This window comes from Pongo abelii, chromosome 19 (genome assembly GCF_028885655.2).
Source record: "Pongo abelii isolate AG06213 chromosome 19, NHGRI_mPonAbe1-v2.0_pri, whole genome shotgun sequence".
Taxonomy (NCBI): Eukaryota; Metazoa; Chordata; class Mammalia; order Primates; family Hominidae; genus Pongo; species Pongo abelii.
The window spans coordinates 5324192-5347011 of record NC_072004.2 but is presented as its reverse complement, the minus strand read 5'-3'; the positions used below and the strand labels follow the sequence as shown (position 1 = coordinate 5347011).

Sequence of the window (22820 nt, the reverse complement as noted above, 5' to 3'; positions counted from 1 at the left end):
TGAATCAGACCATCACCGAGTATTGTTAATCCTGAAAATGGCCACTGGGTCCATTACTTAGATTTTTTTGGCCTTTGTTGCACAGAAACTAATATAACCATGGTGCACAAGTTCTCGTCAAATGAGAAAGAAGTCACCCCATGATCTCATTATCCAAACAATACAAAAATTCTGTCTTTCCTCTTTCCATTCCAGTCTTTCTCTGCAGGAACACATTTTCATCTTGTTATCATCCTAGTACATGGGGTTTTAAGTCTTGTTTTTTTGACTTTGATTTAGATCATCACAAGCATCCCTCAAGCTGCTTAAGAGTTTTCAGGATAATCTTCCCCTGATGACTGCATGACTCCTTGCAGTAGATATATCATTTACTTAACTATTCTCCTCTTGTTCTGACATTGAGTTTGCTTCCAATTTTTTGCCACGATAAGCAGTACTGCAATACACGTCTTTCTGCAGAGAGCTTTTCTTTATCCTTTAGATCACTGTCTTGAAGTCAATACTAAGGGATAGGATGATTGTATCAAAGGACATCAATAGTCTTACGACTTTCTATATTTTGCAATAGCTTCCCTCATGCTAGATGCAGTGGCTCAAGCCTGTAATTCTCACACTTTAAGAGGCCAAGAAGGAGGATCACTTGAGGCCAGGAGTTCAAGGCCAGCCTAGGCAACATAGCAAGACTCTGTCTCTACAAAATAAATTTATTTTATTTTTTATTTTTCTTTTGAGACAGGGTCTCGCTCGGTCACCCAGGCTGGAGTGAAGTGGCACAATCTCAGCTCACTGCAACCTCTGCCTCCTAGGTTCAAGTGATTCTCCTGCCTCAGCCCCTCAGTAGCTGGGGTTACAGGTGCACACCACCATACCCAGCTAATTTTTTTTTTTTTTTCTGAGACCGAATCTCGCTCTGTCCCCCAGGCTGGAGTGCAATGGCACAATGTCAGCTCACCGCAACCTCCGCCTCCATAGTTCAAGCAATTCTCCTGCCTGAGCCTCCTGAGTAGCTAGGATTACAGGCGTGCGCCACCACGCCGGCTAATTTTTGTATTTTTGGTAGAGATAGGGTTTCACCATGTTGGCCAGGCTGGTCTCGAACTCCTGACCTTGTGATCCGCCCACCTCAGCCTCCTGAAGTGCTGGAATTACAGGTGTGAGCCACTGTGCCTAGCCGCTGACTAATTTTTTTCTTTTTTGAGACGGAGTCTCGCTTTGTCGCCCAGGCTGGGGTGCAGTGGCGCAATCTCGGCTCACTACAACCCCCACCTCCCGGGTTCAAGTGATTCTCCTGCCTCAGCCTCCTGAGTTTCCAGTAGCTGGGACTACAGGCACGTGCCACCATGCCTGGCTAATTTTTTGTATCTTTAATAGAGACAGGGTTTCACCGTGTTAGCCAGGATGGTCTCAATCTCTTGACCTCGTGATCCACCCGCCTCGGCCTCCCAGTGGGATTACAGGCGTGAGCCACAATGCCCAGCCAATTTTTGTATTTTTAGTAGAGACAGGGTTTCACCACGTTGCCCAGCTCGTCAGGAACTCCTGGACTCAAGCAATCTGCCCGCCTTGGCCTCCCAAAGTGTTGGGGTTACAGGCGTGAGCCACCATGCCCGGCTGAATTTCTTGATTCTTTAATGGCTGGTTTTTGTTTTCTTTTGATTTTAGAAGGCCTTAATTTGAAGACCTTTAATTTAATTTAATTTAATTTATTTGAAGACAGTTTGAGGGAGAACAAAATGTCCTCACGGTTATTTTTTAATTATTTTAGTTGAATATATCTATAATATAGTTTATTATTATAACCATTTTTAAGTGTAAGCACATTCACCTCGACGTGCAACAATCACCACTGTCCATCTCCAGAACTTTTGCATCTCCCTTAATTGAAATTCTGTACCCATTAAATAATAATTCCCCATTCCTGCCTCCTTTCAGCCCCTGGGAACCACTGTTCTACTTTCTGTCTCTTTAAATTTGACCACTCTAGAAACCTTATATAAGTGGAATCATACAATCATTGTCTTTTTGTGCTTGCTTCTTTCACTTATTACAAAGTGTTCAAGGTTCATCCATGGTATTGCATGTGTCAGAATTTTTTTTTTTTTTTTTTGAGATGGAGTTTCACTCTTGTTGCCCAGGCTGGAGCGCAGTGGCGCAGTCTCAGCTTACTGCAACCTCCACCACCCGGGTTCAAGCCATTCTCCTGCCTCAGCCTCCCGAGTAGCTGGGATTACAGGTATCCATCATCATGCCCAGCTAAATTTTTTTTGCATTTTTAGTAGAGACGGGGTTTCACCATGTTGGCCAGGCTGGTCTCGAACTCCCGACCTCAGGTGATCCTCCCGCCTCGGCTTCCCAAAGTGCTGGGATTACAGGCGTGAGCCACCACACCCAGCCATAATTTCCTTCCTTTTAAGGTTGGAAAACATCCCATTGTATGTCTATGCCACATTTTGGTTATCTATTCATCTGTTGATGGGCACGTGTGTTGCTTCCCCCTTTCGGCTATTGTGAATAATGCTGCCATGAACATACGTGTACAGATATCTCTTTGAAACCTTGTTTTCAACTCTTTTGGGTATATACCCAGCAGGGGAATTGCTGGATTATCCTCACAGTTCTTAACCATTTAGTGTGGGTCAGCTTCTGGGTGGATAGAGTAATGGAAGGAGAAGAATGATGTTGCTGAATTGGCTGTTTGATTTTTTTTTTTTTTTTTTTTTTTTTTTTTTTGAGACGGAGTTTTGTTCTTGTTGCCCAGACTGGAGTGCAATGGTGCCATCTCGGCTCACTGCAACCTCCACCTCTTAAGTTCCAGCGATTCTCCTGCCTCAGCCTCTCGGGTAGCTGTGATTACAGGTGCCCACTCCCATGCCCAGCTAATTTTGCATTTTTAGTAGAAACGGGGTTTCACCATGTTGGTCAGGCTGGTCTCGAACTCCTGACCTCAGGTGATCCACCCTCATCCGCCTCCCAAAGTGCTGGGATTACAGACGTGAGCCACCACACCTGGCCCTGTTTGATGATTTTTGTTCTACAGGAGAGGCACAAAGAGAAGAGGACAGAACAAAAGTAACCAAATCTATCCTGTCTGAGGAAGATCATATGTAGAGAGCAGAGGTCTGTGTGTGTGAAAGAAAACGGGGAAGAGGATGAAAATGTCCAGAGTGGTGAGTTCTGCTAGGCCCTGGAATGAAGCTGAGATGCTGGAAGCGCTAAGTTCTCTCTAGTGGGAGAAAAACCACTGTGGAAACTAATCATTTGATGTAGAACCTCACCAATGACCAGGAAGAAGCAATCAGTGCCCAGCTAGGCCAAACTGGGCCTGCGGTAGGGTGTGAGTAGGGCCAGCTTCCTGGAAGTGCAACCTGTGCAATGGCAGTAGGCCCCCATGCTTGGGGTTTAATGCGTGGCAGTCACTGCCTTGAAACTCTTAACAATTGTATCTTTGAATTTGTGCTTTGTAAGTGAAGTTTGATGGGACCTGGAGCATGCATAGGAGCAGGAAGGGAGGGTAGGGAGGCTTGGAGCCACAGCTCATGTGGAATCCCACCTGCCAGGTGCCACCTCACAGCCCCCAGACAGGTTCTTAGCTTTCCGCTGTCTGCCCCGTGGAGCCCCAGGCTTTACTCAGCCTCCCCTTCTCTGCCTTGCTCAGCAACCACTGCTGCCCCTAACCCCAGCAGGGGACTGAGTGGAGCACGGGGATGATCAGCATTGGATGTGAGCTCCCAGAAGCCTCTCAGGGTGGGGCAGGCAGCTGCCCCTGCATTGGGCTAGAAGTGCCACAGCACCTTCAGCAGGTGACTAGGCTTATCCAGGCACATCCTAGTGTAGAGGTTGCAATACACTTGCAGGTTTTCCATCAGCTGTTGATTTGGGTAGAGGACCTGTGGAAAGGGGAGATTCCTGGCTTGACTTCCCTTCTCCCAGCCAGGGCACGGACATAAATTAGAAGTTGGCAGGAGAGGAATTCAGCAGCCAGTTTCAAAGCAGCCATGGTTTCCAGGATAACAAACAGCTCTAGCCCAGGCAGCAGAAATTCCTGGAAGGTCCTTCTCTCCCACCCACCCACTGACACATACACCCCACCACCACTGCCACCACCACCACCGCCACCAAAGCCTGTTTCCTCAGCTGAGCATGAACCCTTCGAGCTGAAAGTGGCCTTTGTGAGTTTTGCCTCTTGCTCTGTGTGCACATTCTAAAGGGAACAAGTCTGTTTTGCTGCAGGGTGAGGCCCAGGATGCGGCCTGGGAAAGGCTAACAGGACACAGTCTTTGATGGTGAGCAAGCCTGGGGTGGGTAGCTGAGGGGATTGGGAGGTATACCTCTCACCCTTGGGTCAGAGAGATGTGGGTTAGAACCCCAGCAGTCAGTGTTTTATTCTATTCTATTCTAGTCTAGTCTAGTCTAGTCTATTCTATTCTAATTTTTTTGAGACAGAGTCTCAGTCTATCACCCAGGCTGGTGTGCAGTGGTGTGATCTCAGCTCACTGCAACCTCCGCCTCCTGGGTTCAAGCGATTCTCGTGCCTCAGCCTCCCAAGTAGCTGGGATTACAAGCATGCACCACTATGCCCGGCTAATTTTTGGCTAATTTTTGTATTCTTAGTAGAGAGGGGGTTTTGCCATGTTGGCCAGACTGGTCTCAAACTCCTGTCCTCAGGTGATCCACGCACCTCAGCCTCCCAAAGTGCTGGGATTACAGATGTGAGCCACCACACCCGGCCCCCAGCAGTCAGTATTAGTGGCAGATTTTAGATTCCTTCACCTCTCAGCCTCAGTTTCCTCATTGGAACATTGGAGAAAATACTGGTGCCTAATTTAGGGGGTCAGGAAATTAAGTGAGACCATCTCTGCAGAAATGTTGAGCACAGTTCCCAGCACACAGTCGGTGGCCAGTGATTGGCTGCTGCTGCTGCTGCTGTTATCATCCATGTGTGTCCTAGGATTCCTCATAGAGGGTCAACTGGCCATTGTCCAGATCCAGGCTTTGGCCTGGAAGACTCAAATCCCTGATTCCTATTGACTCAGACAGTGTATCTTTCTTCCAGGGGCAAATACCCCTAAATGGATGAAGGAAACCTATCAAAGTATAGCACAGGAGAAAAGGTCCCCCTAGAAGAGGCCTCTCTCACCTCTGAGAGGGGTATGTACTCTGGGCAGGTCCCAGAAACAGGAGCTAAAGGCAGCCTTTGTCCATTCAGGGTTTTTTTGGTGGATTCTGGCTCCAGGCCCTGGACTCATGAGGTTTTTCCTGGAACACTCTGGTGACGAGCAGAGTGTTAAGTTGTAGCTTGGGATCTTCCAGTATCTGTCCTGTCAGGGATGTCTAGTGGTCCTGAAGTCCCTGGCCTGGGACGAAGTTAGCTCTTGTTGCTGGGCATAGGCATAGCTTGCACCAGGGTGAGGCCATGGAGTGAGCCAAGCTCTCTCAATTCCTCACAGACGGAGCCCCCAGGGGCCACCTGGGCTGGGACCAGCATTGTTTTGTGATATATTCATTTCTGTACAGGTAGACCAGGTAAAAAATAACAAGGTGTCCTAGAGACATCTGGGCCTCTGCTGTCTGAGCTCCAGATTTAGCCTCACATCTTCTCAATATGCAAAGGACCATGCAGTTACTAAAGCATTTTTAACACCTGCACTCCTCACTGACACCCAGCTTCTCCCCAGTAAGCCTTTGCATGGTTCTGCCCAAGACCCTCTTGGTTACTGAGACTTCCCCACTACCTACTCCCACTTAAACTGCATAGGTAGGTTTGGGTGACTTTCTCAATGCCACAACCTTACATAAAGCTCTTCCATCCCACTCTACACACCCTTCCATTCCACCTTGAAAACCCTCTCATTGCACCCTACACACCCTTTCATTCTAGCCTCACACCCTTCCAATCATCCATCACACAATTCCATTTCACCCTTCACACCCTTCTATTCCACCTTGAAAACCCTCCCATTGCACCCTACACACCCTTTCATTCTAGCCTCACACCCTTCCATTCATCCATCACACAATTCCATTTCACCCTTCCCACCCTTCCATTCCATTATTCATTCACACCATTTCATTCCATTCTTCATGCCATTCCATTACAACCTTCATATTCTTCCACTCCACCTTACACACCTTATATTCCACCCTTGACACTCTTCCAGTCCACTACATGTCCTTCCGTTTCTCTCTTCACATCTTCCATTTCACCCTAAGCAACCTCCCATTTCACCCTTCACCCCTTCACCCATTTCACCCTTCACCCCTTCACCCATTTCACCCTTCACCATTTCACCCATTTCACCCTTAGTTCCACCCTTCACACCCCTCCATGACGTCCTTCAAGCTCTTCCATGCCACCCTTAACATCCTCACATTCCACTTTTCACTCTCTGGTCCTTCCATGTCCTTCCATTGTGCCTTTTGCAACCTTCCATTCCATTCTTCACATTCTTTCACTCCACCTAAACCATCTTCCATTCCACCCTCCACACCTTTCAGTTTCACCCTTCATATACTTCCACCCAGCTTGGCGCAGTGGCTCATGCCAGTAATCCCAGCACTTTGGGAGGCCGAGGCAGGTGGATCACTTGAGGTCAGGAAGTTCGAGACCAGCCTGGCCAATGCGGTGAAACCCTGTCTCTACTACAAATACAAAAAATTAGCTGGGCGTGATGGTGTGGGCCTGTAATCCCAGCCACTCAGAGCCTGAGGCAGGAGAATCGCTTGAACCTGGGAGGCAGAGGTTGCAGTGAGCCAAGACCACTCCACTGCACTCCAGCCTGGACAACAGAGCAAGACTCTGTCTCAAAAGAAAAAAGGAACTGCACCATTTTACATTCTCAACATCACGGATGAGGGTTCCATCTTCTCCTTATCCAGCCAACTGGAAGCCCTTTTAGCTGAGGTGGTTAAGCTGTGAGAACCAGAGTTTGCTGCTGCCATTATTCACTGCATCATTCATTCGGCAAAAACCTGAGTACCTACCACTACCTAGTAGGCTCTGACCATGCAAGAAGTCCCTGGCAACGCTGTAGGATGGAGAGGAACAGTACCCTGGTTACAGTGTTTCAGCACCCTGGTCTTGGTTCACCCTGGGCCTTTCACTTGCAGGAGGCAGGGAGTTCTCTGATGGCAGTTTGAGTTGGATTTGCTGCAACTAACAAAGCCGGCCAGTGGACCCCTCCAATCTACTGGGACTCAAATAAATCCAAGTGATTGTTCTCCCTCCATTCCAGGAGGGAACACCAGCCAGCCTTGGAACCTCAGGTGCAACAGAGACGCCAGGAGATGCTAGTGCCCAGCAGCCTGTGGCAGTACCAATGAAGCCAGAGAGGGCTTGATGGATGACAAGGAGGCCTGAGTAGACCCCAGGTGGGTCTGAGAAATGGGCTTAGGTGAGGCAGGTCTTTGAAGGATTTGTTCTTAATCATGTGCGAGATGCTCAAAAGGCTGGATTCCTGCTTTTGTGGGTGAAGAGCAAGAAGAGAAAACAGGTTGTACACATACAGATGCAGATGGAGAGACAGAAAAAAAAAAGGAAGAAGGCACAGAAATGCACCAAGTCTTGAGCTGTATTATCTCTGGACCTTGGGATTGTGGGAGGCTTTATTTTACTACTGATTTTGCCTACACTGTTTTCTCAATTTCTAGTTTTCTACAAAGATGATGTGTTAGCTTTTTCACGTATTAAGATTAAAATTTAAAACAGACCACACAATAAATATTTCTTTTAAAAGGAGAAATATGCCCTGGGGAAGCTCCCCACGCAGCTGAGAGCCTGGCTGGTTGCATTTCCGCTTCTTAGGTGCCAAGCCTGCTCGTGCCCCGGGGTCCCAGCCAGCGGCTCGCGCTTCCTCCCCCTTGCGCAGCCAGTCTGGTTGCCATGGAGACAAACCTTGCAGCGCAGAGACTGCCGAGCCGCAGGCCGCGGAGCTGGAACCCGGCGAGCCAGCCTCTGCAACAGGCTGGGGGCGGAAGGAGGAGCCAGGCGAAGCGGCGCCTCCGTTGAGAGGCCCGGCGGACCCTGCAGAGGCCCCCTGCCCCTCTGGCTCCGCCCCCACCCGGGTCGCTAGAAATACAGCCGCAGCCCAGCCCACCGCCCACTGCGCTCCGACCCAGACCCAGCTGACCCACCAATCCGCGATCCTGCCCATGGCTGACGGACTCTTTCGGCGCAGACCCTGGGGTCCCGAGCAGATTCGCCCAGACCCCGAGTCCGAAGGCCTGTTTGACAAGCCTCCCCCGGAAGACCCTCCCGCTGCCCGCGGGCCCAGGTCCGCGTCGGCCGCGGGCAAGAAGGCTGGTCGGCGCGCGGGCGGGAGGGCGCAGGGGGGCCGCGCCGGGCAGCCCCCGAAGGCCGCATCGCGCCCCCCGCCCAAGGAGGAGGCGCCTCCCATGGACGAGGGCTGCTATCTCGACCATTTTCCGCACCTCTCCATCTTCATCTACGCAGCCATCGCCTTCTCCATCACCTCCTGCATCTTTACCTATATCCATTTACAGCTTGCCTGAGTGGCCAGCGCGGGACGGGGTGGGCGCAGGACCGAGCGGGCGGGGAAAGGGAAAACAGGGCTCGGCATTTTGTGTTTTGGAACAGCGCTGCACCCCCTTCATGTAGCTTTCGATGCTTGTTTCTTTCCGTCTTTGTTGTCACTATCTTTGTCTATCAGTAGGAAAGTACAAAGTAGCTGCCGGCAATGAAATAAGGGTGCTGTTTGCACCTGCAGGTTACGGGTGGAGGCGTTTAGAATTCCGGGGTGTGATTGAGCCCCATTTATAATTAGAATGTCCCTGGACCCCTACCACTCTGTGACGTGGGGGCAAGCGCAGGGATCCCATCATTTTGTGTTTGGGGAGCTCAGAGTGCGCCCAATCTTGGAATCTTTAAGGGATGAGCCAGACCCAGACCCACGGCCTTCTAGAGAGGGTCCGGCAGGGAGGGTCGGCGCCCTGGCCCGGGGTGGGCCGGAGCCCTGTGATGCTGCATCGCCCCCAGGAGGAGCCAGCTGTGCCCCGGAGTTGGCGCGGCCGAGAGAGGACAAGAGCGCGCAGCAGGCGTAGCTGGAGGGCGGGACTCGGTAAGTGGCGTTCGTCGGGGTGTCGTGCTGCGCCCCAGGGGCTCTGGCTGACCACGACTGTGCGTTTTTCCTGCCTTAGACTTTGTTGTCGCTGCCCGGAGGAGTCGAGACTCGTACCCGGAGGAGCTGTCTCACCAGGAGACCACGCCCTGGAAGTGTCCGGGATTCGCGGGACCTGTGGCTGCAGACCCCACCGGTTCGCAGGCCCAGAGCTGGCGCACTCCTCAGGATGAGATTCTGGAGGCCCTAGCCGGGGTCCACGGGAGGGCTGTCCTTGGGGACTCTAGGATGGCTTCGTTCTGGCCCGGCGCACTTCTGGAGCTGTGAGACCCAAGACAAAAGGGGCTGAGGGATTTCTCATTGACAAGAGTTCGTGCGGGAAAACCACCTGACCCCTAGGGGTTTGTCATCTTAGACTCAAAAGGCTTAATACTAGAAACCACCTTGGCAAGATATTTACCCACCGGCCATCTCTGTTTATTCATGAATGTTAAATGTCAAAACGCAGCGCTCTAACCCTGCATATTCTTTACTTGGAAATGTCTGTAATCTGTAATTGTGATGCCTCTGATGGAATAAATTATCTCTTTCAGTCTCCTCTATATTCAGGTCTCCATTAATTTCCAACTCTTCCTAACTTCTTCTGCCAAACTTCCTAGTCTGCTCCACAGCATCCCCACTGTCCCTCCAAAACAGAGTTAATCCTGTGACCCAGCATTCCAAAATATAGCCTCTCCCTCCACTAAATAGCTACAAGGCCCTTCAATGGCATCTTTCTCCACATCAGGTCCTCATAACATGGCAGTATCCGAGTCTACCATCCCTGATGGCAGATCAGCCACTATCCCATTGTGGCATTACCTACTGCCCCTCAGTATTTCGTTTCCACTTGCCTCCATTATGAAGACCGAGTACGGCCCCCCAGCTAAGCTCTGGAATTTGCCCCCTGGGTCTTTACAAACGCCCTGTTTTCCAATATCAGGGCCTTGCCATTTCTCAGTTCTGACTTCCCATAATCCCATATCACTCTGTGCCTTGATATTTTGCCCCCGGACACTTGTTTCAGTGCCACAAGTATGACATCCACTGTTCCCCGATGTCAGCCTGTGCTTTACAATCACACTTTACTACAACAATTCCCCCACAGCAATCGGTGGCACTATTTCCCAAAATTAGGTCTCCAGGCCAGGCGCGGTGGCTCACACCTGTAATCCCAGCACTTTGGGAGACCGAGGCGGGTGGATCACGAGGTCAGGAGATTGAGACCATCCTGGCTAATACGGTGAAACCCAGTCTCTACTAAAAATACAAAAAAAAAATTAGCCGGGCGTGGTGATGGGCGCCTGTAGTCCCAGCTACTCAGGAGGCTGAGGCAGGAGAATGGCGTGAACCCGGGAGGTAGAGCTTGCAGTGAGCCGAGATCGCGCGACTGCACTCCAGCCTGGGCGACAAAGCGAGACTCCGTATCAAAGTAAAAAAAAAAAAAAGTCTCCAAAGGACCACAATATTTACCCCTCATGGTTTCCAGCTTTCAATCTTGGATATTCGATCTTCTGCTATCGCTTAGTATCGAGTACTCACGGACTCCCAATATATAGCCTAGCGCTCTCCAAACATTTGATCTCATTGTTTCCCTTTCATATATCCCCTGTTATCTCTCATACAGTCCCTTAGTGACTACTCAGTATATGATCCCCCCAGCTTCCTTTCCCCGGTCAATCTCCTGGTAGTAGAACTCCTCCTCCTCTTCCCAAAACCAAAGTTCCCTGTTCCTCGACATTCGATCACTGTTCCACAATATCATGGCCCTTTTTGTGCCACAAAATCTGGGCCTCCGTTTTCTCTTTTTTTTTTTTCTTTTTTTTTTTCGTGCAGTGGCACGATCTCAGCTCACCGTAACCTCCGCCTCCCAGGTTCGAACAATTCTCGTGCCTCAGCCTCCCAACTAGCTGGGACTACAGGTGTGTGCCACCATGCCCAGCTAATCTTTTTTTTTTTTTTAGACTGAGACTCACTCTGTGCCCCAGGCTGGAATGCAGTGGCCTGATTTTGGCTCACTGCAACCTTTGCCTACTGGGTTCAAACAACTCTCCTGCCTCAGCCTCCCGAGTAGCTGGGATTACAGGCGTGTGCCACCACTATTTTTAGTAGAGACGGAGTTTCACCATGTTGGCCAGCTGGTCTTGAACTCCTGACCTCAAGTGATCCACCCGCCTCAGCCTCCTAAAGTGCTGGGATTACGGGTGTGAGCCACTGTGCCTGGTCTGGGCCTCCATTTTCTACCCCAAATTTCAACACCTGGTTACCATGACTATACTGTTATTAGATTTTATTGCCTCTACAATATTAATATTGGGTTCAATATTCTCCTAAATATCCAGCCCCATTTGATCCCCTTATTTCAGTATTTATTGCGTTGTTCCCCAAATACTTGATTATTGTCTCAATATTGTACTCCAGTCTTCCTTGACACTCACCCCATCACTGCTATCTCCAATATTAAACTCACTCCAGCCCCCAAATTCATTTTTTTCCCATACCCCCATATTCTCTCCTATCAGCCCATCTCTCTTCCCCATACTTCTCCCGATTTCACTCTCCTTCAAATTCCTGGTTCCATAGAGCTCCAGTACCTGGCCTGTATTTTCTAATCAATATTAACTTTCCATTACTCTCACGTCATCTACACAATGAGATACCACTTAATACTCACTGAGTATTAAGTGTACACTTAATACTCACTGAGTATTAAGTGTACACTTAATCTGTACACTTCAATGTGTACACACAATAAGCGTGTACTTTTAGTATCATCATGCGTCTAAGGTGGCCAATTTTCCTCTTATATAGTTTGAGTTATAGTTTAGGTATCCCAGGAATATGTGATCACATATCTCCCTACTGCCCACCTAATTTCACAGTCACTGCTTATCTGTATTGAGCTTGCAACTGTCCTCCAATTTCTGGGCGTCCAGTAAGAGTTTCCTTTGTCCAAAATATCAAGCCTTTCCCTGTCTGCTTAGTATACACGGACAGCCTTTTAGACCATAAAAACAAATAGGCCCCCAAGCCAGGTGCAGTGATGCACACCTGTAGTCCCAGCTACTTGAGAGACTGATGCAGGAGGATCCCTTGAGGCCAGACATTTGAAACCGGCTAAGCAACAAGGCAGAGACCCCATCTCCAAATAAAACAAAAGGAAAAAACAAACAAACAAGGACCCATTTTGGGGATCCTTGTGCCATGCTGCTCAAGAATCAAATTCTAGAGTCTTATTAGCCTGGCTAGGGTCACATGCCTGTCTTTGGCTAAAAGGCAGAAGAGTTATCTTAATAGGCAATCCTGTGAAAATAGCATGCAATAGGAAAGGAATAGTTCCCAGAGGAAAACTGAAGAGCCATGGATGCTAGGCAGGTGAAAATATCAGACATCCAGTAAACTGACTTTTGGTAAGTCACAAAGGTTGAAGGCAAAGCCAACTGTTTTGGGCAATTTGGGTTGTCAGTGCTAGGTAAATATATGGAGACAGTGAAGTAAGCAGTGGTTCTGAATATCATGGAACACTAGTAAGTTTAAGTTGTTGAGAAACAGTTGAAATTTAGCTATTTGAAACAGTAGAAACTGATACTGGGAAAATTGATTATTATTTATTTTTATTATTTTTTTTTTTGAGACAGTCTCGCTCTGTTGCCCAGGCTGGAGTGCAGTGGTGCAATCTCGGCTCACCACAACCTCCACCTCCGCCTCCCAGGTTCAAGCAATTCTCCTGCCTCAGCCTCCGGAGTAGCTGGGATTACAGGTATGCACCACCATGCCCAGCTAATATTGTATTTTTTTAGTAGAGATGGGGTTACTCCATGTTGGTCAGGCTGGTCTCGAACTCCTGACCTCAGGTGATCCGCCTTCCTCGGCCTCCTAAAGTGCTGGGATTACAGGCATTAGCCACCGCGTCTGGCCGGATTAATTTTTTAACTATGTCATTGCTTGTTAGAGACCAAGCACTGGAGATAATTATCAGCAAAACAGAGAAAACCCTTGCCTTCATGGAGCTCACTTTGTTAATGATGGAATTTAAACCATGTGGGAGGCTTAGTGTTTTCTATAGTGTGAGTTCACTGAATTCTCACAACCCTATAAGGTGGGTTCTATTATTCTTCCCATTTGGCAGATGAGGAAACAGGCATAGGTGAAATGATTTGCCCAAGGTCACAGAAATGGAGCAAGATTTTGAACCCAGGCATTGTTTCTGGAGTGTGTATTCTTATTTTTACCAGCTATATTAAGACATAATTCATATAACTCATAACTGACTCATTTAAAGGGTACAATTCAATGGCTTTTAGTATACTCAGAGTTGTGCAACCATTACAATTGATGTTGGGACATTTTTTGTTTCTTTTGTTTGTTTTTTTTTTGAGACTGGGTCTGGCTCTGTCGCTCAGGCTGGAGTGCAGTGATGCAATCTCGGCTCACTGCCACCTCCACCTCCTGGGCTCAAACGATTCTCCCACCTCAGCCTCCTAAGTAGCTGGAACTACAGGTGAACGCCACCATGTCCAGCTAATTTTTGTATTTTTTGTGGAGATGGTTTGTTTATTTGTTTGTCTGTTTTTTGAGACAGAGTCTCGCTCTATCGCCCAGGCTGGAGTGCAGTGGCACCATAAACTGCAACCTCCACCTCCTGGGTTCAAGCAATTCTCCTGCTTCAGCCTCCCCAGTAGCTGGGATGACAGGTGCCCGCTGCCATGCCTGACTAATTTCTTGTATTTTAGTAGAAACGGAGTTTCACCGTGTTGCCCAGGCTGGTCTCGAACTCCTGAGCTCAGGCAATCCGCCCACCTTGGTCTCCCAAAGTGCTGGGATTACGGGCGTGAGCCACCGCGCCTGGCCTCTAAGGGTTCTTTATATATTTTAGATACAAGTCCATTATTAAATGATATACAATTTATTGCCCCATTCTGTGAGTTGTCTTTTCACATTTGTGATGGTGTCTTTGAAACACAAAAGTTTTAAATTTTGATGATATCCAGTTCATCTATTTTTCCTTTGTTGCTTATGTTTTTGGTGGCATAGCTAAGAAACTACTGACCCACAAAGATTATGAAGATTTAAACCTAATACATGTTTTCTTCTAAGAGTTTTATAGTTTTAGCTCTTAAATGTAGGTCTTTGATTCATTTTGAGTTCATATTTGTACATGGTGTGCAGTAGGATCCAACTTCATTCTTTTGTATGAGGGCATCCAGTTATCCCAACACCGTCTGTTGAGAAGACTCTCAATTATCCCAGCACCATTATCCAAATCATTTGACTGTAAATGTGAGGGTTAATTTCTGGTTTTTGTTGTTTTTTAAAAATATTTGTGTGTGTTTGTGAGGGTTAATTTCTGGATTCTCTTTTTTTTTTTTTTTTTTTTTTTTTGAGACGGAGTCTCACTCTGTCCCCCAGGCTGGAGTGCAGTGGCATGATCTCGGCCCACTGCAACCTCCATCTCCCAGCTTCAAGTGATTCTCCTGCCTCAGCTTCCCAAGTAGCTGGGATTAAAGGTTCGCGCCACCATGTCTGGCTAATTTTTGTATTTTTTTTTTTTTTTTAGTAGAGACAGGGTTTCGCAATGTTGGCCAGGCTGGTCTTGAACTCCTGACCTCAAGTGATCCGCCTGCCTTGAACTCTCAAAGTGCCAGGATTACAGGCATGAGCTACCTCACCTAGCCTGGATTCTTACCTCTATTTATCTGTATGTCTATCTTTATTCTATTAACACACAGTCTTGATAACTGCAGCTTTGCAGTAAATTTTGAAATTGCAAAGTATGAGTTCTCCAACTTTGTTATTCTTTGTCGAAATTGCTTTTGCTAGTCTAGGTCTTTTGAATTTCTATATACATTTCAGGATCAGCTTGCCAATTTCTACAAAGAAGTCAATTAGAATTTTGATAGGGATTGTGTCTTTATTAGCATCATGAAAACGGACTAATACAATGAGTTTTCTACATTTTCTGTTAAATTTCTTCAAAGGATTTTATTTTTGGTCTCTTCAAAATGGAATTGATTTCTCAATTTCATTTCCTGTTCGCTCATTGCTAGTGCATAGAAAAATAATTGAGGCTTGGTACAGTGGCTCATGCCTGTAATCCCAGCACTTTGGGAGACTGAGGCAGGAGGATCACTTGAGCCTGGGAGTTTGAGACCAGCCTGGGCAACATAGCAAGACCTCATCTCTACTAATAATTTAAAAAATTAGTTGGGCATGGTGGCAAGCTCTTTGTGGTCTCAGCTACTCTGGAGGCTGAAGTGGGAGGATCGCTTGAGCCTGGGTGGTTGAGGCTGCAGTGAGCTGAGATCTTGCCACTGCACTCCAGCCAGGGCAGCAGAGCGGGACCTTATCTCAAAAAAAGAAAAATAATAGCTTTTTTTACATTGATATTATATTCTGAATCCTTGTGAAACTCATTTATTTGTTCTAATAATTATAACTATTAGTTCTAATAGTTTAAGGTGACAACAGAATGGTATTATACAAGGTCATATCATCTGCAGATACGATCTTTCTTTCCAATCTGGATTCCTTTTATTTCTTTTTCTTGGGAAACTTTCCTGGGTAGAATCTTCCTCAAATGCTGAATAGGATGCTGAAAGTGGACCTCCTTTGTTTTCTTTCCTGATATTCAGTCTTTCACAATTAAGTGTGATGTTAGCTGTGAGTTTTTCATAGATGTCCTTTATCAGGTTGAGGAAATTCCCTTCTGTTTCTAGTTTGTTGAGTGTTTTTGGCATGGAGGGGTGTTGAATTTTGTCAAATGTTTTTATGTGTCTATTGAGGTGATCATAGGGTTTTTGTTCTTTATTCTATTGAGGTGGTGTATTTCATTAATTCATTTTCAGCAGTTAAACCAACCTTACATTCCTGGGATAAATCCCACTTGGTCATCATGTATAATTCTTTTTATATACTACTGGATTTGATTTACTTATATTTTGTTGAGGATTTTTTTTTTTTTTTTTTTTGAGACAGTATCTCATCCGTTACCCAGGCTGGAGTGCAGCGTTCATAACAATGGCTCACTGCAGCCTCAACTTCCCTGGCTTGAGCTATCCTCCCACCTCAGCCTCCCAGGTCTCCAGGACTACAGGCATGCACCACCATGCCTGGCTGATTTTTTCTAGTGTTTGTAGAGATGGGGTCTCACTATGTCACCTAGGCTGGTCTTGAACTCCTGTGCTCAAACAATCCTCCCATATCAAGTCTCCCAAAGTGCTGGGATTACAGGCGTGAGCCACCATGCCTGGCTTTTTGTTTTTTTTGTTTTTTTGTTTTTTTTTTACACAGTCTCATTCTGTTGTCCAGGCTAGAGTGCCTCATCTCATATTGCAACCTCTGCCTCCCGGGTTCAAGCGATTCTCGTGCCTTAGCCTCCTGAGTAGCTGGGATTGCAGGTGCACGCCAGCACGCCTGGCTAATTTTTGTTTGTTTTTTTGCTTTTTGAGACAGAGTCTCACTCTTATCACCCACTATGGAGTGCAGTGGCGCAATCTCGGCTCACTGTAACCTCCACCTCCCAGGTTCAAGCAATTCTCATTCCTCAGCCTCCCAAGTAGCTGGGATTACAGGAGCACGCCACCACACCTGGTTAATTTTTGTATTTTAGTAGAGATAGGGTTTCACTATGTTGCCCAGGCTAGTCTTGAACTCCTGAGCTCGGGCAATCTGCCTGCCTCAGCCTCCCAAAGTGCTGGCATTACAGGCGTGAGCCACTGCACCCAGCTATGTTGAGAATTTTTTTTTTTTTATTTTTGCATTTACATCCATTATGTAGTGGTGAATAGGCATGACAGTAGAGAATAAATAAAACCAGGGAAGGTTTGGTATTACAGAACAACGGGATCTCGTATTGGGGTGGGGGGAAAGTGAGAAATTGGGTGAGATTGATGCTGGATGGGAGATGGGACAATTTTTATCCTTTATTCTATTGTGGTTCTATTTATTCTGTTCTACTGATGCATTTTCACATGTTAAAACAACCTTGCATTCCAGGGAAGCAGAGAATGAGTAACCAACTGTATATTATTCGATTTATTCATAAATTTCTGAAGGGAGAATTTACTTATTAGAGGATGATAGGGTCAACTATATTATTTCTGCAGAGACACCACCGTAACAAACAGCAACAGTAATGTCCAGCAATTATTAAGCATGTACTCAACACGAAATGGACCCGAGTTCAAACACTGGATTTCACCCTTCTACCCAGGTCATGACCATATTTAACTGTATTAAGATGAACCATATTACTGCATGTAATAATGACAAGGCCTCAGCAGTTGTTTCCTTAATAGATAGCTTATATCCTCATGAACATCTCAATATTCAGATTTCACTAACATGCCTACTAATAGGTATATTGTTTCCTGTGACTGCTGTAACAAACTGATGACTTAAAACATATTCTCTCACAGTTCTGGAAGCCAGAAATGCAACCCATCTGTTGGCTGTAAGGCAGAATCTCTTCTTTGCCTCTTCCAGCTTGTGGGGGCTGCATTACTCCAAACTTTTTTTTTTTTTTCGAGATGGAGTCTTGCTCTGTCACCGGGCTGGAATGCAGTAGCACGATCCCTGCTCACTGCAACCTCCGCCTTGCAGGTTCAAGCGATTCTCCTGCCTCAGCCTCCTGAGTAGCTAGGATTACAGGCATGCACCACCACACCTGGCTAATTTTTTGTATTTTTGGTAGAGACAGGTTTTCACCATGCTGGCCAGGCTGGTCTTGAACTCTTGACCTCAAGTGATCTGCCCACCTAGGCCTCCCAAAGCGCTGGGATTACAGGTGTGAGCCACCATGCCCGGCCCCAACCTGCCTTTAGGTCATAATACCTCCTCCTTTTCTGTCTGAAATCTCCCTCTGCCTTTCTAAGGAGATTTTTCACTGGATTTAGGGTCCATCCAAATAATTCAGGATGATCTCCTTATCTCCATACCCTTAATTATACCTGTAAAGACCCCTTTTCTGAATACGGCAACATTCACAGGTGCCAGGAATTAGGACATGTACCTATCTTTTGAGGGATCACTGTTCGACCCACTACAGTAGATTTTGAATAAGCTATAAATGTGAAAAAGACAATGTTTTCAATTGAGTAAAAAGTCATACTGGAAAGAAATATACCATGGCATTATAGACAGCAGAAAATAAAAAACCAAACCCTTTAAAACACATATATTTAATGTACAGAATTGGAAAAAGGACTTCTTGATAATAAACATATTTCATGTAAACACAAGCTTTCAATATCTATGAATATTTCATTGCAAATACACCCTAAGTTACTTCTTCTCTACATAAAGGAGAAACTCCAAGTTCTGCTCTTTAGGAAGACATGGAGGGCAAGCAATACCTTAGGAACAACCATTGCTATTTCTCCCCTTTCCTTGGGTGACCTAACATTCTACAGGGACTAACGACATGAAGAAATATTAGATTCCATTGAGTTTAAACACAAATTTCCCACTGAGGGCATTAAATATTTGATGCTTATGAGTGTGAATAAATAATTAAATATTAGGTATAAGGCAGATTCCAAAACCAACTGAAGTATGAAAACAAATTGGCATAGATACCTAACAGTCAGTAAAATTAAATTTCACTACTGAGTATATGCTACATGCTTCCTTTTCTACTCCAGTGGGTTCTACTTTTTTTGTCTAAGGTCTTCTGCTGGACTCTAAGACAGTCAATTGCTTAACATCACCAGGTTGTCAGGGGATTTATTTTGGAAATAAACCAACTTCTTTTTTATTAAAGATCAAGGTTGTCTTTTTTGCTACATGCTTCTTTCCACTACATATTGACGCCCTCGTGTAAGAAAATTTACAGGGCCAGAGCAAGTACTCTATGTTGGCTGTTCTGCAGTGTAATGACTGGTTAATAAAAGAGCCACTCAGCCTGGACAATATAGTGAGGCCTCGTTTCTGCAAAAAAATTAGCCAAGCATGGTGACACGCACCTGTGGTCCTAGCTACTTGGGAGGCTGAGGCAGGAGGATCACTTGAGCCCAGGACACAGAGGTTGCAGTGAGCCAAGATTGTGCCACTGAACTCTACTCTAACCTGGGTGACAGAAGGGGACCTTGTCTCAAAAACAATAATAATAATATTAAAGGAGCCACCCGTTTAACCCTTTTCTTGTCTGGTCTCATCCAAAGAGTAAGCCAAAATAATCAAGGTCACAAAGGACTTATGACCAAGGTATAACTCTGCAAATATCTTTAACTGGCCATGGCTTCTTTGTTTGATCCCTTCCCACTTATTAGAAGACTCCAAGGAACAGATGCTTCAGCCTAGTTCAAAGTAGTACACTTAATACCTCAGGAAAGTAGACCAAAAAAGAGGAAAACACAGAATACAAGAAAGAGTTGACAAAGCAAATCTAATAAAAAGTATGGCTGGTTTGAACAGTCACTGGTATAAATTCCTTATGATTCTACTTTTTGACAGGCTCCTCCTTTGACTACTGAGCAATTAAGATATTTTCAGTCGTTTCGATTCCTTTTCCACATTGTCTCTAATGTTCTGTAGTTTTCTGGAGTTCTGAACCAGGGATACTAAACTCTCCCTAAAATCACTAGTCCCATGGTCTCTGCCAACATTATGAAGCTCATCAAAGAAAGTCAACGTCTGTTTGAGTTTGGCCTGAACAATTTTTTGCTCTTCTAATTCTGCAAGAAGGGCCTGCTTAGTACATAACTCAGTCTTGTACTTCTCCTGTAACTGTTCAATTTCTTTCTGGAGATGCTGAAAATCTTCCTCACTATAAGGTGTCTCCTTACATTTATCTTCAGGAAGCAAGATGTTTGAGGGAATACGTAAAATCAGCTGCAAAAACAGTTGCTCCATTTTGCTAAAAAGGTTATCAAAATGTCCTTTCATGAAGCAAAGAAACTTCTCTGTGCATTTGCGAATCTGCACTGGGCTAATGTCACAGTCTGGGATGCCATCCAGCTTCTTCAGAATAACCTGTTCAACGGCCTGCATCACTTCAAATAGGTAGTCTTGAAATGCAATGTAGATCCGAAGCATGCACGTTTGTGGCGTGAAGCCGAAGAACTGGGCCTCGTAGGTCATTGGATCCACAGACATCTTCGCTTATTTTGCTATGTTATTTTCAGTTGTGAAAAACCTGCAAATGTAAAAAGGAAATGATTCATTTGGAAAAAAAAATCTTCTGCAGGAAGTAACAAATCACCTTACAGATAGCAAACAAAGAAGCAAATCAATAAAAAATAAGGAGTTTGTGTTCCTTTATACCTGATGCCACTTCCACAACAGGATATAAACTCTTGCCTCTCTGAGGCTCCTTCCTCAGCCTATACCCTCCCTTTTCCCCTCCTCGTTGTTCACTTCCCTTACCTGTGACTTTGGCACAGATCACAGTCTTCTGAATTACCATCCTAGACAACTCTGAAGTCTAGACAGATGACTTAACCAATGCCCTAGAGACTCAGTTTCTTGAGCTTCAATGACCTATAGCTCCACCTTTTAGCCGCCTGGCTCTTGATATTTGTAACTACTCTTCCAAACTGCTTCTACTTTTCGACTACTGCCTCCTATACAATTCTTCCAATTCTTACTCATATACTCATATTGTACCCTAATCTTCAAGATTTACAGCCCCTCCACCCTCTCTTTCTGTTCTCAGCCTCTCCCACTTTTCTTCTTTCCTTATTCATTTTAGGCCTCATGATCTATCATTTTGATCACTCCGTTGCCAATGTCCCCAGTTTGCTTGTCCTCCAGCCAAGCCATCTGAAAAAAACCCAATTAGAAGATGAGTAAGCCCCTTGTCAGCTTTATAACCCTGACATGTTTTTTCAAGGGTCTGCGAGTAATTCCTCTCAAATATAAACATCTAGGAAAATAAAACCCCTATCTTCCTTGTCATTGTGGGAATTCAACATAAGCATCTTTTTCTGAGATGAAATGATATGCTTGTCATAGAAATAAGAGAAATTTTATTATTCCTTCAGATAAAGGCAATTAGCTAAAACAAACTGCTACTTCAATTATCAGGTGAATTTAGGATGCACTTTATGAAATAATTTGCAATAAGCAGTACAGTCAAATCTTCTTATGGGAAGATAAGATGCAGCCAATCTTAAGAATTTGTTTGTGGGCTGAGCACGATAGCTCATGGCTGTAATCTCAGCACTTTAGGAGGCCGGATGGACGGATCACCTGAGGTGATCGAGTTCGAGACCAGCCTGACCAACATGGCGAAACCCTATCTCTACTAGAAATACAAAAATTACCCAGGCGTGATGGTGGGCACTTGTAATCCCAGCTACTCGGGAGGCTGAGGCAGGAGAATCACTGGAACCCGACAGGCGAAGGTTGCAGTGAGCCGAGATCGCGCCACTGCACCCCAGCCTGGGCAACAGAGCGAGACTCCCTCTCAAAAAATAAAATAAAATAAAAATTTACGTTTGTAATGGCTAAATATGGAGTGGTTATAACTGTTTGGCTGTATATGTAAGGTAGGATTTCGTTCTGTTTTTCTTTTTTTCTTTGAGACATGTTCTCGCTCTGTCGCCCAGGCTGGAATGCAGTGGCACGATCACGGATCACTGCAGCCTCAACCTCCCGGGCCCAAGCAATCCTCCCACCTCAGCCTCCCAAGTAGCCGGGACAACAGGTGCAGGCCACCATGCCTGGCTAATTTTCTTGTTGTTGTTGTTGTTTGAGACAAAGTCTCACTCTTTCGCCCAGGCTGGAGTGCAGTGGTATGATCTCGGCTCGCTACAACCTCTGTCTCCTAAGTTCAAGTGATCCTCTTAGCTCAGCCTCCCAAGTAGCTGGGATTACAGGTGGGCGCCATCTCAAACAACAACAAAAAAATACACTTCCTTGATTAACTCCTTTCTTTGAATTCCCATTAGGACTTCTCTTCGGGCACTGACTGATGAACTTCTACCGCCTCATCTTCTCTGCTAGACTTAAGAGTTCCTGAGGGCAGAATAAATGCGGCTTGATCAGTATTTGCCGGTTCAACGCAGAGGTGCCCAGGTCATCTCGGCGAGTTGAGCTGTCTAAGACCCCGCGATCGCGCTGGACAGGACCCAGAAGCCAGAGCGCAGGAACCGCTTCCGGCCGGCTCCCGGCTTCCGTCGGGCCCCGCGCCCGCGCTGCATGCTGGGACCTTCAGGTCGGAGCCCGGGATGAGGCCGACCCACAGGCCGCCGCGCTCCCTCGCGAAGACGCTTAAGCCAATCTCGCCCGTCCCCGCTCCTCCTCACAGAAAATGCTGCCCCGCAGCACTTACCGGAGCGACCATGAGGGTGACGAATTCGAGCACACACAGGCTTCCCGCCACCTCCTTTAAACCGCCGCTGGCTTGCCAGGGACAGACGGCGCGGTTGGCTCCCCAAAATTCCGACTGATACGCGCCTCGGCGAGCGAAAGCAAACGCGGGATACTCTCGCGTTCCTGATTGGCTGGTTGGGGACACCTCAATTATGACAGAAAGGGGCCGGGCGGGAAAGTTAGCTGTGGCCGGCGGAGATTGGCAGAAGGGACCTGTACTTACTCGTTTTTCCCGGACGTTGGCTGGTGGAGAAGAGAGGATGGGGAGATGGGGCGCTGGGGGGCGGTGGCGACGCAACTCGTGATTGGCGGATGTGCGTTCCTTAGGTCTCTACGGATTGGCGGCTGGCCGGTTGCTTGGCGTTGATTGGGTAGCCGCGGGAAAACTAAAGT

The 22820-nt window shown here is 46.5% G+C and overlaps 3 protein-coding genes across 5 annotated transcripts; 2 read left to right on the top strand and 1 right to left on the bottom strand.

Moving 5' to 3' along the window:
- The first annotated feature begins 7903 nt into the window (after positions 1 to 7903).
- LOC129047355 (uncharacterized) lies at positions 7904 to 8520 on the top strand. The gene has a single exon (XM_054536066.2). The coding sequence runs from the start codon at positions 8149 to 8151 to the stop codon at positions 8506 to 8508; it is 360 nt and encodes a 119-aa protein (XP_054392041.1). The 5' UTR covers positions 7904 to 8148; the 3' UTR covers positions 8509 to 8520.
- Positions 8521 to 8859: 339 nt separating this feature from the next.
- On the top strand, positions 8860 to 9676 carry LOC100441133 (uncharacterized). Its single transcript, XM_009251190.2, is given in 4 exon segments — positions 8860 to 9074; positions 9154 to 9191; positions 9193 to 9315; positions 9317 to 9676. Coding segments are annotated over 4 exon segments (393 nt in total). The 5' UTR covers positions 8860 to 8887; the 3' UTR covers positions 9362 to 9676.
- A 7953-nt stretch (positions 9677 to 17629) lies between these two features.
- On the bottom strand, positions 17630 to 22705 carry MIS12 (MIS12 kinetochore complex component). 3 transcript variants are annotated; one of them, XM_024234302.3, is made up of 3 exons: positions 22387 to 22531; positions 20478 to 20873; positions 18277 to 20247 (listed from the first exon to the last, which is right to left on the bottom strand). In XM_024234302.3, the coding sequence occupies exon 3, from the start codon at positions 20205 to 20207 to the stop codon at positions 19590 to 19592; it is 618 nt and encodes a 205-aa protein (XP_024090070.1). In that variant the 5' UTR covers positions 20208 to 20247; positions 20478 to 20873; positions 22387 to 22531; the 3' UTR covers positions 18277 to 19589.
- Positions 22706 to 22820: the final 115 nt, after the last annotated feature.

Bases quoted from the DNA above. Each gene is read 5' to 3' on its own strand.
- LOC129047355 (XM_054536066.2), top strand. From the start codon at position 8,149: ATGGCTGACGGACTCTTTCGGCGCAGACCCTGGGGTCCCGAGCAGATT.
- MIS12 (XM_009251185.4), bottom strand. From the start codon at position 20,207: ATGTCTGTGGATCCAATGACCTACGAGGCCCAGTTCTTCGGCTTCACG.